Source organism: Neltuma alba, unplaced genomic scaffold (assembly GCF_004799145.2).
Source record: "Neltuma alba isolate B1F8T4 unplaced genomic scaffold, ASM479914v2 tig00012484_pilon, whole genome shotgun sequence".
Taxonomy (NCBI): Eukaryota; Viridiplantae; Streptophyta; class Magnoliopsida; order Fabales; family Fabaceae; genus Neltuma; species Neltuma alba.
The window spans coordinates 31,008-51,080 of NW_021636958.1; the positions used below are offsets into that span (position 1 = coordinate 31,008).

At 33.8% G+C, this 20,073-nt stretch overlaps 1 protein-coding gene and 1 long non-coding RNA gene across 3 annotated transcripts; both read right to left on the minus strand.

Annotated features, from left to right (window-relative positions):
* Nucleotides 1–428: 428 nt before the first annotated feature.
* On the minus strand, nt 429–1,013 carry LOC114727538 (uncharacterized). Its single transcript, XM_028914240.1, has 2 exons — nt 801–1,013; nt 429–716 (listed from the first exon to the last, which is right to left on the minus strand). Exons 1-2 carry the CDS (start codon nt 930–932, stop codon nt 429–431), a joined length of 420 nt encoding a protein of 139 aa, XP_028770073.1. The 5' UTR covers nt 933–1,013.
* A 2,206-nt stretch (nt 1,014–3,219) lies between these two features.
* On the minus strand, nt 3,220–5,771 carry LOC114727530 (uncharacterized). 2 transcript variants are annotated; one of them, XR_003738587.1, is made up of 3 exons: nt 5,610–5,771; nt 4,819–4,871; nt 3,220–3,299 (listed from the first exon to the last, which is right to left on the minus strand). It is a non-coding gene; the product is annotated as an uncharacterized LOC114727530 (long non-coding RNA). The 2 variants fall into 2 exon arrangements; XR_003738586.1 differs by having other exon boundaries at nt 5,576–5,771.
* Between the last annotated feature and the right edge of the window lie 14,302 nt (nt 5,772–20,073).

A 20,073-nucleotide genomic window follows, 5' to 3' on the forward strand; every position in this document is an offset into this window, starting at 1 on the left:
AAGTTAGTGTTGGGAATTCATTAAAACTTTACAGGTCTTGGGAGAGATCAAATTAGAAAGTAAAAATTATATTAAAATTTAATTACTTATCTATAACCTCATCTAATTTCAAACAATAATGCATTCCAAATTAATCAATTTTGATAGTAATAAAATATTCCTAAAACTTAGTGAGCATAAAAAATGTCATATGTAAATATATGCCGAGCAGTTGAAAATGCTGCAAGTTTTGGTATTCATGTGAGGTATATATAAATTATATATAAAAGATGATGAAAGATTTATAGATGAACTTCAAAAGCATCAATACTGAAACATTATTTCAATGGTAGGTCTTTTACGTGAAGCAGTAATATGGCTATCAAGTAAAAAAAAATTGCGCAATCAAATTAAGATCTGATAATATCACCACTGAGAGGGCTGAGAAATCAATCTTTATCTTCCTTCTCCTTTTTTATGTTCTTCAAGGGCTTCACGTAGCTGGACTTTGTAGTTGCGTCGGCAGACAATCTCGTCTCGTCATCGTCAATTGATGAATCAGGTGGATTTTTTTTACGCTTAGACAATGTGTTCGGAGAGCCATGCAATTGAGATCTTAAGAGATCATTATCCACATCCAGCATGCCACATGACAACAATGTTGTTGGTTGTGATGATGAAGTGTCGACTGTAGCCTTCTCATGAGTGATATTCTCAGATTCATTAGGTTGACTTCCCTACATAATTGTGTGAAGGAGCTCTAACATGTTAGATTTTAACATTGAGTACTGAGATATGATGAGGAAGAGTTATTTGAATACCTTGGTAGCAGAGTACGCAAAGTTTTCCAGCATCTTTTTATCAGTAGAGAACTGGATAACACCCATACTGCTATTTCGATACCTAATATTGCTTTCTTTGATCTTTAGCTTGACAATCATTTCTTTCCCCATACAATTGCTCAATTCTTTGGGAAAAGAACCTGGGTTTTTGTCCTAAAATGGAACAGGTTGGGAAAGTACAAAGGTTATAACACGAGTGTTTAGTTGAAGAAGTGCAATTTAAGAGTCATACCTTTGCTACCTTTGTCCTCAACTGCTCAGCTGAGAAGCCAATCAAATCACAAGTAAGACGATTGAAAAATATGATTGAACATATGCCCGTTGAATCAAACACTGTGTAATGGAGCTTAAATCTATGAAACAATATGAAATAGTATTTCAGCTACATTTTCATTTTTCATTGGTTAGAACATAAATAGTGTAGACGTTTGCTCATTTTGTAAAGAGATTTACATATAATCTTACTTGGGCTCAATAGTCAACACATCATTCGTACAGCTTTTGCATTTTAGTTTGTCATTTTCATATACAGGTTTGCGATCGCATGAGCACCCATAATAGGTCCAGTCGTAAGCAATCTCAATCTTTTGGATGCAAACCTTGGTTACAACTTCACACAGCTATTTTCAAAGAACGAATGTTGTCAATAAAAATCTTATGATAACTAAGATAAAAGAAAAACGACATCTGAGAAACAAGGAAGCTAAGATTTAATGATCTTGACATGGAGCAAAAAATATACATTATAATTTATGTTTGTTAGCAAAATATATGTAAAATCTTATATGGACCAAACATATACAGAACATATAACAAAATTACCGACATATATATGTAATCAAGGTAGGAAACAAATAAGCAGCACAGACATACATATCAATAAGAAGCATATATAAAAATATATGTAGTATAGCAAAAATCATTCTTCCTTGGTTTGTCAAGAACATAAATAATATTTTGCATTCAGATGTGAGATGTAACGTGAATTTTAGTATTAGGAGTTTATGAAACCATGAAAAATCTGGAAAAACATGGATTAGATGTGCACAATTATATCTTAATTTTATTAACTATAATGCACATCGAGATAATAATAATTTCCAAATTAATTAACTATTAAATATTGTTAAGAGACATCATGGTACCTCAGTAATTGTGGAGAGTTCATCCACATGTATTCTTATTGGAAATGTTAACATTGACCCATTGTCTACAACTCGGTAATCTGCACTGGAAAGTTGAGAGAAACGCTGCCGACCTTCAGGTATTTCGTCAAGGCTAGCAACAACAACAATAAAAATGATTAAGATTTTTCAGTCACTACAAACATCAATAAATATTTATGAATAGTAAATATGTATTGGTGGAAAATCTTTTCATGGGGCTTCACCTTTGAAGTAGGTCATGGGCCTCAGGAATGTTAGGGTTGAACAAAACTTTAGTTGCTTCAAACACGTTGCTAATATGCCCATACGCTAATAATGTGCCAATCAAAGTGTTAAGGTCATGAAATTGATTTTTGTTTAAAAGTAAATATGTTTGTTGTACCTTGTTGCTTGTTTAACCTTCCAAATCTGACCACCACAATAATAGGATGCTCCAATCCTTGAGGCTTGCTATTATATGTGTTGACCGCGCAGTTACCAAACAATACCACCTTTATTGCGCTCTCACTGTAGGAAATATGTTGCAACTTTAGTCAGAATTAGAGAATGACAGTAATAAGAAGATAAAATGATGACAATCAAGGTTGTTACTATTGATTAGAGAGAGTCAGGGTGATTGTTTTCGAAGTTCCAAATTTGTTTTTGAAGTCTTTCAAATCCCCAAGTGCCTGGAGGAAGCCGATGACATCTACACAAAGAATATATGATGTTATAATTTTAATTGCAGTGAAAAATTAGACTTTGAAAAGAGAACTTAAATGAAATGTTTATATATTAACCAATAAATCCTTCATTCTTTGCAGTGTATTCCGCAATATCCTTGATGGGGATGAAGTTGAAAGACTCTTTGGGAATGGGCAAATCCAATTCTTCAAAGTATGTTGTGTTGTGGAACTTAAGCCTCCAAGAATGTGATGTCACTTTGTACTTGTCATCATTGCCAACTATCTGAAAGTTTTCACAGTGGTACACTCTACCCTCTTTAAGATCATTCTTGTACCGCTCAATCAAGCCCTTTTGTGTTGCAAAACCTTCTATTCTTGAACCCTATTCAAATTTTGTGTTGTCATTTAAGAGTGTTATTTATCTTAAATAAATAGTCAATAACAAACGTTAACTCGCCTGCTCATCTACAAGGAGCATTCTAATCCTCCAAGGAGCATACGGTGGAGCCTTCTTATAGGAAACCCACTTCCTAAGAACTCGAGCAACAATTGTCCAAGTCTCTTTAATATTATTGATATCTTTTATCATGTCCCGATCGGTGCTTGCCATGCTATGATGATGGTATAATTGGCACCCGCTGACAAAGCTACAACAAATACAAGTTTAATGTAGTAATGCACTAAATAACATAACATATAAATTACACAAAATACATGGTATATACATGGCACAAAATAAATAGACAAGCAAAGTGTCAAAGGCTTAGATTGGGAGATTTCAATAAAGGAGACACATCACAGAATTTTGAATACTTGTCAAATCCCCATTAACCGTTGAATTTACAGTTTTAAGTACTAATAATGTTTGATTTTAGCATAACTATTAGCAGCCCCATGGTTATTTTATTTCAGTTTGCATGGTATCCTAAGGCTTCAATATATCAAATGTACCAAAAGGTGGTTTTTTCCTGGGGGATAAAATTAAAGGCAAATGGACATTAAACTATAAAGAAAAAGTGTCTTAAATTGTTTTAGCATCTCACCAATACCATCTTAGGCAAACATTTTATATTTTATCTTTATATTCTAGGCGGCTCTAAAACCTCCTCTTTTTCTTACATTTTTCATGCTATTTAATTCATCATAATTTAGTTAAGGGAGCAAGATTCAAACTAACTTTTCAGCTTCCCAAACATTAGCCAAAAAACTAACAAAGCATAAAATCTTGGTAGAGTTTCAAGCAATGCCATTTAATCCAGAAAAACCTTCAGCAAGTAACAAAGAATTTTGGTCATCACAATAAAGTTTTGGCATGCTTAACATTATAGTACTTCTTTTAAGTATCAACAACACTTGTATAACCCATTCATATCCATTAACTAATCGAGAAAATCCTTCAGCAAGTAACAAAGAATTTTGATCATCATAATAAAGTTTTGGCATGCTTAACATTATAGTTCGACTCCATCAGCACTGCCTTAACCATCATTTTGACACTTTGTAGTGTGCATTACTACTTAAAAAAGCACTAAACAGTAGGGATATTGTATCTTTAGCTTCAACTACAAATTTTCATGAGGCCCAAAGCATCACAAACGCGCACACTCATGCTGTATCCGTTACTTTGTAACATTTCTATGCAATGCCCATAAAGAGAAGTAAGCCAACCTCCACTATACAGCGAAATGCAGAACTGAACCCATCATTTTAGAATCTTCAAGTATTATTTAATCGTTTTAAATAGTTTTCTAATATTATAATGTACACCAAACAATTCAATCTTCTACAATAATCATCTAGGAAAATCCCAGTTATAACAGCAACAACGATCATGTACCTAGGATAATATTCCCTTAATAAAACACCTATACATAATCTCATTGTTATCTCATTTAAGCATTTGACTCCTTTCCTGTATAAGAAACCATTTAATGCCATATTCTAGAAAAGTTTCCACATTTTATGTTACACATTTGGCTTATTAGAACCACTAACCGGAGCAAAATTTATCTGCCTTTAATCAAACCACTCAGTCCGTACAGGATATTTTGTTGCATTTTCTAAGATTTATATTAGAAGCTGGCACAAGAAGTGTATTCATATGAATTCAAAATTGACAACAAAAAAATAAAAGGTTATGATAGAACTTCAAGTGAGGAAATGTACCTGATGGTTGAACTTCAAGTTATGGGAACTTCAAGGTTATGATAGATGTAGGGCTGTGAGAATTTAAATATGATGAAATGCATACAATGATTAAGCAGACCAAAGAATTTAAGTTAGCAACACTAAGGAGGGCCTAATTATTAAGTGTTATCTAACGGATATCAAAGAGACGTAACTGATGGAATTCAGCAGCCACACTAATATATTAGTAGTAACGGTGAAACTGAAATCTCAAATATATTAATTGTTAATTAATTAATAAGTTACTGGTGGAATTAGAAGATGTAATTTTAAATGTGGAATCAAAATATATGTCATCCAAAGCATACACGAAATCGATTTTGCCAAATGGAATTTCAGAAAATGAAGCAAGAGCATACCAACCAGATCAAAAAGAAAAGAGGAATATTTAATCTAATGATAGATAAAGCAATAACAGGTTCATTTATAAGAAATTTGGTACATTTGATTTGAAGGTCACTTGGAATCCAGATCAAAGCTTAGGCCAAAATTCTTTTGCATTCTTATTAATGCTGAATATATGTCAAAATTTTTGGATGACAAACAAATCAAAAGTTTTTAAGTTTAAATTTGTATCAATATCCTGCACCCACATTAGCATTGGCATGTTGCGTAACTGGCTTTGTTGAGATAGTAAGGAGGTAGCAAACACAACTGTGGTTCTGTTATTCGAAAACTCGGAGCATCTTAGAGTTGCATAAAAAAAAAAAAGGAAACAAAATCTGTACTTGCTCACCATCTCTAAGAACTGAGAAGAATAGTGACTTCACCTTCTTCGACTGGCTTCGACTCTGAATTCGAAATCCCTTCTCAGATCTCATGGCTTATTGTGTGACGATGGTGGCTAGTGAGTTACACGGGGCTAGTGTTGGGAGTGGGCGCTTGCTTGGGGCTTCAGTTGCAGATTTGCGAAGATGATCCCTGCTTCTTCGCTGACCCGCAACTCGCCAATCTCTAAATGTGCGAACTCTCTGTAATCTTCACTGTGTGAAGATCGTGGTGGGACTGTGCGTAATGGATTCCAAATATGACGAGGAAAAGGATATTGAAAGGGCCATTGCATGATACACAAATACTACGCAATGTAAAAGTGAGCAGCGCATCGTTGTCTCTTTGCGATTGACTCATTCCAATGCTCCTTGTTTTTGACTTGCTCCACCTAAAGATATGAAAGCAGAGAGCCATGATGAGGTGATGCGTGAGGAGGAAGCTGCGGTCACTGAGGAAATCACATGGGCAGACCAATGCCGGGTTGTCACTGGACCACAGGATATGGACCCGCAAACCCCATAACCCGTTTCCCTCAATCGGGTATTATGGGATTTCATATTATAAGTAGATAGATACAAGAGATTAGTTTACATATAAGGATGATAACTTGTACAAAAGAGAAGATGGAAATATTCAGTTGCACAAAAAGAAGATGTGACACAAGAAAATATAATTATACAATGGAGAAGATGAATTGCACATAAAGGAAGTTAAATTGCACACTGAGAAAGTTAACATGCACAAAGTGCCTATGTATTATTTACCAACTAAATTCTCAACGAGAGATTTATTTTCAATTTTCCCAAAAAATCAACCAACTCCCCAAAAACGACGTTAATAGTTCTGGAACAGTATGCTAGTACGGTATGGTCATTATGAATTACAGGACATCAAGTGGTTGAATTGCTTTATTACTCATGGTTGGGGAGTTAAAAAGCGGTGCGGCTTCTCTCCTTCATCCCTTCCCATCCGCTGCCGTCTTTTGCCTGAAACTACAACGTTTTGGTGTAGTTTAGGTGAGCTGGTGCTTTTTCTTTTTTTGCAAATAAGTATCTAATATTTTAAAATATTTTTTAATATTACTTAGCATCTTAAAATATTTTTACAGCATAAGCCAGTATTCTAAAATAATTTGCTTCCCGTCAGAGTATTGAAATATTTTCTCTTTGACACCTAGTATAAGGCTTCTAACACGCTGAAGTTTTTTTGTTTAGTACCATGTAATATCCGGAGAAATTTTTTAATTAGCACTTTGTTTCTTGAAATACTTTTTGTGCAATTTTTTAGAGTATTGAATGCACTAAAGATTAATTTAGGATACTGGGTGTTATTAAAAAATATTTTGATGTGCTAGAAGTTAGATACTTGGTGTTACAAAAAAAAAATATTTTAGGGCTTTGACTAGACTAAACATTATTTTAGAATATTGGGTGGTATTGAAAAAAAAATTCAGAATACTGCATGGTACTAAAAAAATACTTTAATGTGCTGGAAACCAGATACTAGGTGTTATAGAAAAAATATTTTAGGGCTCTGATTGGATCAAAGATTATTTTAGAACTCTGAGTGGTACTAAAAATTAGTTCAGGATACTACATGGTACTCAAAAAAATATTTCAATGTGCTAGAAGCCAAATACTGTATTTCACAGAAAAAAAATATTGTAGGGCTCTGACTGGGCCAAAAATTATTTTAGAATACTGTGTGATATTAAAAATATTTCAGGATACTAAGTAGTATTAAAAAAATACTTCAAGATACTACATACTTGTTTGGGAAAAAAAAGGTGCCACCTCATCTAAACTACACCAAAATGGTGTAGTTTCAAGTAGAGGACGATAGCATATGGGAAGGGATAAGGGAGAGAAGCCGGATCAGCTGCTGACTTCTGGCATTGCAGAGACAATACTTACTGGTTACTGCAAACCATCTACCTCAGAACTTTTTGTTGGGAGAATTACAACAAAGTCTCAAAAAGATAATTATTAAAACGTCTCAATGACAAGTGAGTAGTTGAAATTTATTATCATTTTTTATTTTAGAACTTGTCATTACAACCTATTAAGTTGTTATGACGTTTTTTGTAAATATGTTTCTTCTTTGGGATCTTATTGCAATTCTCCTCTTTTTGTTTGCTAGTTGGCAAGCAAAAGGAAATTATACTACTTCAACTCTTAATATAAGTCACTTTTAGCACATTTTCTCTTAACAAGAAATCTATTAAATTGACAAAATTTTTCAATTTTATTCTCATTAATTAAAGTTTTTCCCTCAATCTCTACATTTAGAAATCATTTTCATATTTTTCCATTCTTTCTCTCTTTATAATGAGCATTAAATAAGGATAAAATTAGAACAAGCACTAAATATGCTACAAGTGATTTACATTGAGGAACAAAACTTCTCCCTGCAAGTGACTTTTATTTAGGACTGAAGTGGTACTAGTATTATTCACGTTGAAGATAAACACAACCTGAATGACTAGGGTAAAAAATTAAAGAATAAAACTAGGGTGAAATCTATTCATGTGCTTTTAACGGGCAAAAAACAAACTAGCTAGGGTGAAATCTATTCATGTGCAAAATTGAAGTGATCGTAAAGAAAGAAGCATCATTTCCTTTTGTTAACCTCTAAATTTTCATACCATTTCAATACATTTTTCTTAAGCTTTTGATATTTCTTGGTGCATTTGTGCATATATTGAATACTCAAATATAGGAAAATATGCATGATGTTTATTGGTTGCACATCATTGCCTCCTTACCTGAAAAACTCCAACCAAAACTTCATCGTATGATTGCTTCACTCCAAAGAGAAGTATCTCAACTTACTCTTGGAGAAATTTAATCCTTGTTATTTATGAGCTTATGGAGTTACTCTATTGCAAAGCATATTTTGATATAAGAATTAAATATCAAGCCACTCTGAAAGCCTTTCAAAGCATTTGAGGATCAAGGTTGTTTCATGAATACATTATGGAGATCAAAGAAGAATCGTTAGAGGCCAAAACATGGATCGAAATCCTTATTTTATTTAAGGTAGAAGAACTTAATTTTCTAGAAGTAAAATGTGTTGTAGTGTACACTACAAAAAAAATCAAATTAGCGATAGAATTTAGTGTCGGAATTTTCGTCACTAATCAAAATTAGCTAAAGATTAGTGACGGAAATTTCCGTCACAACTTTGTGACTGAATTTTTCGTCACAAATCCATCACTATTTTGTGACAGACTTTTTATGAGATATTCGTCACTAATTAGTGACAGATTACTGACAGATTTGTGATGGAAATTAGTGATGGAAATTTTTCATCACTAATCCGTTGCTAATTAGTGATGGATATCCTAAAAAAATTCTGTCACAAAATAATGATGGATTTGTGATGGAAAATTCCGTCACAAAGTTGTGATAGAAATTTCTGTCACTAATCCGTCGCTAAATTTTTTTTATTTTGTAAATTTAAAATACCACATGGCAACCATTAACTGCCATCACGTGTCATGTATGTGACTGCTACCTCATCACCAGTTGCCACCTCACATTCTCCTCTCTCTCTCTCTCTCTCTCTCTCATGCCACCATGTCATCCTTTCATCCACATCATCGCAACATGTCCATCACTATGAGCCGCCACATCATAAATGGCTGCGACGTCACCAACTCCTCCATCTCTCTTCCATGTCACCACGTTATCTCTTCATCCATGTCATCGCCACGTGTCCATCATTGTAATCCGCTATGTCATCACTAGATGCCACCTCAACTCCCCCTCTCCCCAGTGCAGCCATGTCATCATAATAGCCACATCATCGCCATGTGTACATCATTATGAGCCGTCACGTCATTGCCTTGTCCACATGATCGCCACATCACAAATTCAGCCAATTTGTGAAGAAGTGTTGGTTCAAACCTAAGACCTCTTGCATGTGTGCTGAAACCTTTGCTAGTTAAGTTGAGAAGTACCTGCGAAATTCTTATACAAAAATAAATATATATAATATTTCTAATAACAAATACAAATATATATATAATAAATATTATATACATAATTTAATATATATTATATAATTTAATATATCATTATTTATTTGAATTTAATTTTTTTATTTTAGTAAAAAATTTCTAATAATTTATATTTTTATTCAAATGTTTAACAAAATAATAAGTATATTATATATTTTTATTTTCTCCTATAATATTTGTATTTTTAATTTTTATATAATATATTATTTAAAAATTATGATATATTATATTTTGATTTTAATAATAAGTTTAAAAAATAATTACTATATATTTATATTATATATTTTTGTGATGGATTAGTAATGGAATTACAACGAAAATCAGTGACGGAAAAATTTCATCACTAATTTCCTTCACAAAATGAGAGTTAGTCACGGATCAGTGACGAAAATTAGTGATAGAATTTTTTTATTACTAATTTCCGTCACTAATCATTTAAAACAAAATTGGCAACGGACTTGTGATAGAATTTAGTGACTGTTCACCGAATAGGTTAACTGCAAGCCGACGGGTTGTAAGTAATATAAAAAGTATCGTTCCCTCAGAGACTAAGGCTAGATGAGTTAAAAATCATAATTATGTTGTTGATCAGGTTAAGTAAAACAAAAGTTGTAAAAGAGTTTATGAAATAAAATTAGGAAAACAATGATTTAAATCAATCTGAGATCAACTTGACTTTGAGACAAATAAGGGACTAGGGTCATTTTTCACTAAAATACTTCATAAAACTGAATTAATCACTTCTCAAGTAGTAGTTAACAATAAGTTTAGTTAACCAGGGTTTGCAGAATTGATTAAGCTTTCTTAAGTCAAAACCAAATTTTTGCAATCACAATAAAACATAGCAATCTCTTGCATTTGTTTGAAAAGGTTGCACTTTGAAAACCAAAACCCCTTTTAGGCTATGCTAGGTTAACAGATACATCTCTATTCTATCAACAAACCGTCTATTTACTTAGTTAAATTTCTGAACTAGCACCTTTTTACCAAAGTTTACAGATTAATTTAACTTTCTCAAGCTTTAACCAATCAACAAAACAATCCAAATGATGGCCATTCACAAGGAAGCATTAAGCTCAAGGTAAAAACAATTGAACATTATCATTAACACTAAAGAGATAATTAAACCAAGTCTTAATCCATACAATAGATCAAAATAACCCTAGAAAAACTAACTTAGCTATACATGTTTAGTAAAAAGCTACAACTATAAGAATAGCTAGTAGTCATTACAGAAACAAGAAGGGAAGAAGATGAAAACTTAGAAAAATCAAGGAAAAAGCTTCAAATCTCTTCTAGCTTCAAGCCCAAAGATCTCAAACCTCCAAAACTCTAAACCCTAGCAAAGCAAACCTCCAAAATCGCTGCTAAGTGTCCCCAGAAAACGTGAGTTTTCCAACATATCAACCCTAATTTTTAAGTTACAGCATAAAACGCATAGCTGGGAGGGGTCAGGCACCACGGCCGATATGGTAATCCGTCGTGGCAGATATCGCAGAATGGGTATCACTTGTAAAGAGTTGGGTGCCACGACGGATGTGATCAGGCGCCATGGCACATTACACAGAATAGGTATCACTTGGGTCAGATGAGGGCGTCGCGGCGGATGTGATTAGGCGCCACGGCACCTTACACAGAATTGCTTCCCTTACTTTCTATCTAAGCTGTCGTGGCGTTTGCCTTCATGCACTACGGCGGTTTGTCCTTTTTTAAGCTCCTCCCCTTATAATCTCTCTTCCTTGCTTGCTTTAGGCTTTTTCCTATACAAGTAACTTCCAAAACATATAAAAAGGAGCTAAAATAAGCTGAATAAGTAAGAATTTTGAGAGGTTATCAGTGACGGAATAAAATTCTGTCACTAGTTTGTCTCTAATTTAGTGACATAATAAGATTCTGTCACTAATCCTTCACTAATTTAGGGACGGAAATTTTCTGTCACTAAATTTCGTCGCTAATTTTAGTGACGGAATTTGTGAGGGATTACCCACGGAATAAAATTCCGTTGCTAAATTCTGTCAATAATATCCTGTTTTTTTTGTAGTGGTACTTTAACCTACCTACAACCCAACTCAAATAGAGGCAAACTCATCTACGATGCAAAACTTGTTGTGGTGCACTCACTAACAGCAAAATGCACAACTCAACTAAAGCCTAGGTTTTAAGGCCACATTTCGACCTCGGACATCATTCTGCACTTCTTGGGCATTCTTGAGGGTTTTGTGTGCTAAAGTTTGGGTGCTTGAAAAGCTTGGAGCAAGGGATTAAGATTTGGAAGAGATTTGAAACTTCATTTTTTTGGTTTTTCTACTTCTCCTCCCTTTCCTCTCTTTTAATTTGCTATGGCTATAATTTTTCCTTGTAGTTATGGCTTGCGGCTGATTATGAGTAGCTAAATACTTTGCCCTAGATTTATTCTGAACCTTTGTATAGATTAACTCTTGATCACTCCTCTCTTTTTGTGCTTAATGATATATATTGTATTCTTTATTTAATGTTTCTAAGTGTTTGATCACTATTTAGATATTTTATTCATTTGATTGATACTTGAGAGAATTAAATTGAGTGTACAACTTGGATCAAATTGTAAGAACTTAAAGTTTGCATGTTGAATGGTGGTTTTGTTGGTACAAAGATATATTTGCCAGCTTTGCATGGTCACATTAGGGTTGGGGCTTAAAATTGAATTTTATTAATTGTAACGAGAAATTGAGCTATTAATAGAATTAAACACTTGTTCTTGACTTGATATTTACAAGTACTTTTTAAATGTTTGAGTAACAATTATTTTCATTAAAATTAAAACATCTATGAGAGGAAATAAATTGAAGGTTATGATATACAAAACGGATAAACAATGTTGGTTCACTTTTAATCCTTGAAGTTAACTACTCATCAAAAATTTTTCTTGGTTCAACTTAATTGAATTCACTTAGTATGTTGTTTGGTCTTCATTTTTACATAAACTAGTTAGGTGCCTCTACAGGCACAGGGTATATTCAAGACAAATAAAACTAACCTTCCCAATACGACTAGTTTCATTTTAGTACCTCAGGAGTCATGTAATAAGGACTTCTAACTATCTTGTTAGATCTTTCACATGTAGAAAATGACAAGCATCAGTAAATGAATCTTGGACAGAGACAACTGATTGATGAAAGATAGATTCTTGTAGTTATAAAATCTCACAGTGATTGCAGTAGATATAATTTCATAATACTTTGACGAAACCAGATTCCAAAGGATGGTCACTCACTGGGTCCATCTATCATTTTTTTTTATTTTCCAGAATTTAAATATACATGCTTCACCTCGAGGTGCATGGTAGAAAAAATTGAAACAGCGAGGGACAGGACAAGAAACTTCTTAGAATTTAAAATCTATAATATAATACTAATCAAGCACACACCTGAATCACAACCAAAAAACTAAATCAGCAGATCAATTTCCTGGTAACTCGATAATAGGATGGATTGCTTCATCTTGTAGATGCATAAGCATAATCCAATTTACCAAGAAGAAGGAACCTAGCAGCCTAATAAGCAAAAGAAGCCCTTTCACCTATGAACCTGTTGATTTGAAAGAGCTAATGATGGGTGAGGTCAAGAATGAAAATAATTAGAAGGGAATAGACAAGTACATATCGGGATTTCAAACTGAGAAGAGATTTCCTCCTTCATACCCAAGACCAATCTCCTTTACCCAAATCAGTGGAATGAAAATTTCGATGTTGTCATCATTGACTACATAGAATTAGAGAGGTCGAGACTGAACGAATTGCCCGAAAAACTACCGTAAACTAGTTTCTTCTAACCACCACACATATATATAGCCACAAACTCACAAGCACAACCAACACCTACGACCATGGGTTGTTACTGTCAAAAAGGTTGATTATTGCAAACCTTACGGCCAAGTGGAAACCAACCTCAACACCACTTAAAGCAACCTCCAAAGTATAATTGCCAAAGAAAAAATTTGAAAACCGAAAAATATGCAAAGTGAGAAAGTCTGGCTAATGCGTATTCGTGAATAACTGCCACTGAAATTTTATTTTAACCCATTAATTAATTCAAACAACAGCCGCTTTTTGTGAAATGTTAATTTTAATCTAAAATTTGAATTATTAATTAAATTTTATTTAAAATAGGAAATATTAATTTGAAATTAGAAATTGCCCGGAACAAAGCCTCGGAATAAGAAACAATGTGGGTGCAGTGATAAATATATTTGTAAATTTAAAATGATTTAATTGGGTGAATGAACAACCACTTTTTATGAGCTATTAATTTTAATTTAAAATTAGAAATATTAATATCACCCAAAAAAATTTGAAATATTAAGAGCCGTTTTTTTTATTGTTGAATTTAATTTCAAACTAGAAATATTTCTTAATTGGAATAAAAGAACTGCACATAACAAACTCATAAAATCTGGAATAACGTGTTCTAGTGATCAAAATTCAAAATATCAGTAAATTTCTCCCATTAAAAAACCATACTATCATGTATTTATCTGTGAGGAGAGCATGCCACATGGTATGATGTGAGCATGTTTTGGTCTCTACTTTTATAAGCAAAAGATAAAACTAAATAAATGAAGACTATTTATCTATGCATTGGTGACATCACGTGTCGGGCTGCAAGCAACTCTTATTTTGTAACCAACCACCAAATAATCATGAGATAGATTATGTTTTAAGTTTTAAATTTTGTAAATGCATGAATAGGGAAACATGGGTAGAAATGTGACTTTTAAAAATATTTAAAAATGAAGACCATTTTATCTACACATTGGTGACATCACATGTTGACCTGCCAGCAACTCCTACTTTGTACTCTATTTTTATATATTAATAGATAGATAGATTAATAGATTTCCTTGAGGACGATTTTTTCTTCTCATCACTGTGTTACTTATCATGACTTATGCATACACCTTCTGCCATTCAAAAGGCAAAAATAAAAGTGATTATAAAGAAAGTTTGATATAGTTTGGGAAATAATAAGAAATTTTTTACGACATAATTAATTACATACAGCTAATTACGTTAATTTTTTGCTAGAGAGTTAATTATGTTAATACCCTATTAGTAATTTTTACAATAATAAAAAGTTTATATTATTATGCTAAGCTGCGCGTGATTAAATGATTACATTTATGTTGAGTTTGTTCAAGTCCAAGCAGGAGAATAGAATCACTATCCATTTCCTCTTTCCCAATTATATCCTTCTTTCCGTTTTTAATGTAAGAGCTATTTCATTATTTTTAATAAAAAAAAATGAATTAGTTAATTATAATAAATGCAATTTGATATCCCTAGCACACTCATATATAACATTGGATTATTTATTGGTTTATACATGTTATGCAAATAGTTTGGAAAAAATAAATAAAAATGGGAGGTAAATATATTGTAATAATATCTTTAGAACCAAATTCAATCTCTAACTAACTTTCATATTAGCAATTGGACAGAGTATTAAATGCCGTAAACCATACCGCTGGCAAAAAAAAAAAAAAATTGTCTTCAACCATACAAACACGTAGGGAAAACGGCTATGGATATACAAGGTGCGAAGGGTTTGTGAAATGTGAGAGCTAGCTGCAAAAGAAGTAAACAAGCCATTGCCACCATTAGTAAGCGTAATTATTTTTTTGTTTCTTTGGATGAAATGTGTATTTTAATTTCTCAAACTACAAGAATTAGTGATTACAGTGAAGAGGAGAGAGGTAGAAGATTTAGATACGGTTATTGTGTTTAATTAAGTCAGATATCAATGTGCTAAAAGCGTGACCAAAAAGATCAGCCAGTCACATGACAGAATAATAAAATAACAATAATATTATATGCATATATAATCATATAAATATAACAAATATGTGAGGAACAATAAGAATAAAACATTAAAAAAATGTAATATAATTACATCTTCAAATTACATCACAGTAACAGAATCTTTTAAACCTGTATTGGCAGGTCCTGATTAAGCACTCTTTTAGGGAACATTTGTTTTGTCCCGACCATTTAGCTAAATTCTCTCATGCAAACCAATTTTTAGATCTTTGATCAGCCTTCAACTATTAGCCAAGAAGAGGAGGGTGATGAAGGATAGGTGCCTTAGCTTTCTTTGTTAGCTGCTTTATCTTGTTTGTATTCAATTTTCTATTCAACCGAAAAAAAAAAAAAAAAACTCTCCCACCTTCCGGTCACCACCCAATATTTATCATTAACTTAATATTTATTTAAAATTTGAATCTTTAAATTAAAATGTTAGTCCGCCTCCAGCCTACCCCTGGCCCTGCCCCAATCACGTGTTGTTCGACAAATAATCTGACCAACATTAAATCCTCTCACACTACTTCAATTCACAATCTCACATGCTCTCAGCCTCACTCAACTTTTTGGTTTCGTATCTTTCCCTTCGGCCTCGTCATCTTCATCTTCTTTGTTTCTTTAATTTCTTTCCTTTGCCGTTAGCTTCCTCGTCTTCTTTGTATTTGATCACACTTAGATTTTCCAACCAAGAAACACACACAAGACGACTGACGACAAGCAGATACAGGAGAAGCTGGAGCAAGACGAGACGACAAACCCCCATCGATCTCCAAGCTTCTACATTTTTTAATGGTGGAATAGTGTATTAATTATTTTTTTAGATGTGGGGCGCTCTGGGATTATTTAATTCTCTGCAATCAGATATAAAATGGTGGCCTAAAAGATATAGAAAATTTTAAAAATTATTAATTAAAAATAATTTATCAAAACAATTCCACCGTGATAGGCGTTTACGTTATTTCACATCCTGGATTATCCCAAATAGACGGATAATATTCTCCAGTATTATATCCGATTAGAAATAGATATATAAGTAATGCTTACTTTTTCTTATTTTAGTCAAACATTAGCGCTTAGTTTACAAAAACCCAGGAGACTCAAAGGAAAAAGATGTCAAGGTGCAAAAGAAGGCTGAGCCATTGACATATCAGAGTTTCCGTCAGAGGAGGGGAAGGTGCATATATACATAGCCAAGTTAAACTGGTAAGTTGTGCATATGATTCATCTCTGTTCCTTTCAACGGAAAATATTTGTAGTTATCGAGAAACATTGGCCATTAATTGGTAGCTACAATTTCAAATTTATTACAGAGTGTCATCAGCATCGATCAGCAACAACAGCTTTAATTGAGTTATGCAAGGGAGACGCAATTTTAGCAACATAGTTGCAGAGCCACTTACGGAGCGCAGCAAAAAAGACTGGTTTGGATGGGTTAAGAACTACCTAAGATCTCGACATCTTTGGAAAGTGACAAGCAGTAGCGCAAGACCAGAGAGATATCGTGTGAAAGATTTTGGCAGATGGAGAAGAAACAATGCTGCAGCGTTGCATATCATTCGCATATAAGAGGTGCCTCTGAAGCCAAAGATGCATGGGACATTCTATAGTACCTCCAAAAATAATATACCAGCCCCAGGTCAGTGCCCTGTATAAGTGTATGTGTGTGTATGTTTGTATGTTTGGGACTTTAATATTATTCAACCTCCTATGCTCTTGAATACATGCAAATGAGTCCCTGTCGCATTAGCTATCTATACGTGAATTGACTTCCAATGCCTTCAAATTTTTCAAAGAACGCGGGTGATGAAATTTTGATTATTCACAAGGGCATATGTGGAAACATCCCTCAATTATTAGGGACACCAACGCTCTCAAAAATATACAATGACTCAGAAACGGAGAGAGTGTTATAGTTAGTGTCTCATACTTTGTTATTGGAAAAGGAGACTAGTTATAACAAGAGCCTTATCTACACAAATTTAGTCAAAATATGGTCCTTCTTTGTTTGTAAGGGCGCCGGACAACTCATATTTATGATTTCTTGGCATTTAATTAATTGGTGATTACAGTGATAACGGAGGCAGCAGAAGAAGATTTTTTTGCCGCTGACATGAATATACGGAGATTAGTAATAATATAACTACACAAATTTTGATTGCCATCCTAGGATATTGAAAGTAGATTTTGCTACTTCAATAGGTGAAACACCTCTTCAAGTGGCCGCAAAGTTTGGGCGTCTGGGCATCGTAGAAGAGTTGGTGAGATTAGTTCCACTTATACATTATGCTTATAATGGCCATACTCCACTTATAACAGCTGCAACACATGGTGCAGTCATCCCGACTGCAGCATGCATGATCAACAAAAATGAAGATGCACTTGCAATTCCATCTCAAGAGCATGGGACATTATCTCTATTCTGTCACTCCTTTGCAAGTCTTCAAACCAGAAAAAGGTCCTGTGGGTCCTCAGTTAATCCGAACCTGTTTGAGAATTGGAGAATTTGGTAACTTAACTTTTAGATATATGATTTTATACATAAAGCATAATATACGTTTGATTTTCAATTTTTACCTTGTTCGTTCATACGTGTTTGTCATTTTGCCATTCCATCCGATACTATATGATTTTGATACATAAATAGGTACTGCCTTGAATTTGCTCCAACAATATACGGAGATTCTTTTTTGCCGCTGACATGGATGGGAACTCAGCAATTCAGAACATTGCACTCTATCTACCTAATTCTCTTGACAGGAGTCAACTTCCGTTCTGGAAGCGATGGGCCCATCCCTGTTAGTGCATTTTATTACTTACCACTCTCTGTTTTTCCCTACAATTTTCTATATGTTGTTTGCCCGTGTTAATTATACACGAGCCAAAATGGTGAATTATGGTGATGAGGATAGATGATGAAGATGAAGTTATTTTAACTACCACCGGTATAACTTAATTTTTTCTCCCTGTGTTGCATTCATCAATATTTGGTTACATGAATATACTCATTCCAAATCCATCTCACCCTTTCTCTCTCTTGCTCCTTACTGTCCTAATTTCATGTCAGATGCCTTTTAAAAGGCAAGGAAATAATTTAAGTCAATTTAAGTCATCAGAAACATAAATCATAAGCTTAGGCATTGTTAACTACTTTTTAATTATCGCATTTCACAGTGGAACGGTCCCTCTTGGTTATCGCATGTCTCTTTGGTAAAGTAGGACGAAAAGATAGACTTGTATATCCACACAAACAAACCATACCTGTGTGCCTGTGATCCTCACAAAAAAAAAAAAAAAGAGATAAACCTATGCATATATAGACATGCATGCATATCCTGTGTGAGTAGTCCTTTCGAATCATTGGGCTAAAAGGAACAAAAATATCCCTGTCAACAGGGATAGGTCTGCTCCGTTGGCTCATCTCCCGCATCTATAATTTGTTAGGTATATGTATGTGTGCTAAATAGTTCCCCAAAACTTAAATTGGATACCTTTAATAATTTAGTCCTCATGATTAATTAAACTTGACTAACATAAAATTCTATTTGAGTTACCGATGGGGCAGGAATGAAGGAAATATATAAGACGAAGCTACAGCATGCAAAGGCACCTAGAATTCTAAACCTAGTTTGTCAGAATTTGATATTTTTTATTCAAGTAAAGAAGGGTATGATTGCAGAAGCACTGATTGCGAGTAATGAAGGCAAACCCGGAATTAGTCACTGTAGTCACTTTTGGTCACCCAGACTTGCCCATTTTCTTCGAGACTGTTGAATATCGTAAAGCTGAGATTTTCAACCTCCTCCGTGGTTTTCACTTTAAGAATGTGGTATCAACACTAGTTGGTGAGAAATAAAATACCTTGCTGCATGTGGCAGCCTCCTTGGCTCCTGCTTCCTACCTTAACCGCATCCCCCGTACCACAGTACTGCAGATGCAAATAGAATGGCAATGGTTCAAGGTGAGAACTCAAGTTTAATGATTTTCTGAGCATCTTGAAGAGATTAATAAATGAAAATTAATCACATTAACACGTACACACATGTTCTGTAAACATATAAAATGAATCACAAATATATATAAACTTATTTTTTCTGTTAACATAGCCTGTAGAGAGTGTGGTGGATCTAGTTGCAAACGAGAAAGGGCTTAATTAAGCCTGCAGACTTTATCAAAGAAAACCGCAAAGAGAAAGAGTTGAGAGTTGAAGGAGAGAAATAGATGAAGAAAACAGTGTCCCCTTGCTGAATTGTTGGGGCTCTAATTGTTACCCTCATGTTTGCTACAGCAATTGCAGCTCCCGGAGGAAACAATCAGACTTCAGGGTACCTAATGTTTATGAAGAAAAAGTTATTTTAAAGTTTTCTTGATTTCAGATGCACTTTCCTTGTTTTCTTCCGCTACTTCTATGCTCACAGAATTTTTTGGAATCCTCACGTCATGCTACGCAAAAGAAAACTTCTTCTTTTACTTCTCACCTACGAAATTGATAATAGGTCTTTTTACACTGTTTTTGTCTATTGCAACTATGATGGTTGCCTTTCTAGCAACCATATGATCATGTTGCTATATAACTCATCATGCTTATGGGTAATTTTTCTTGTTATTG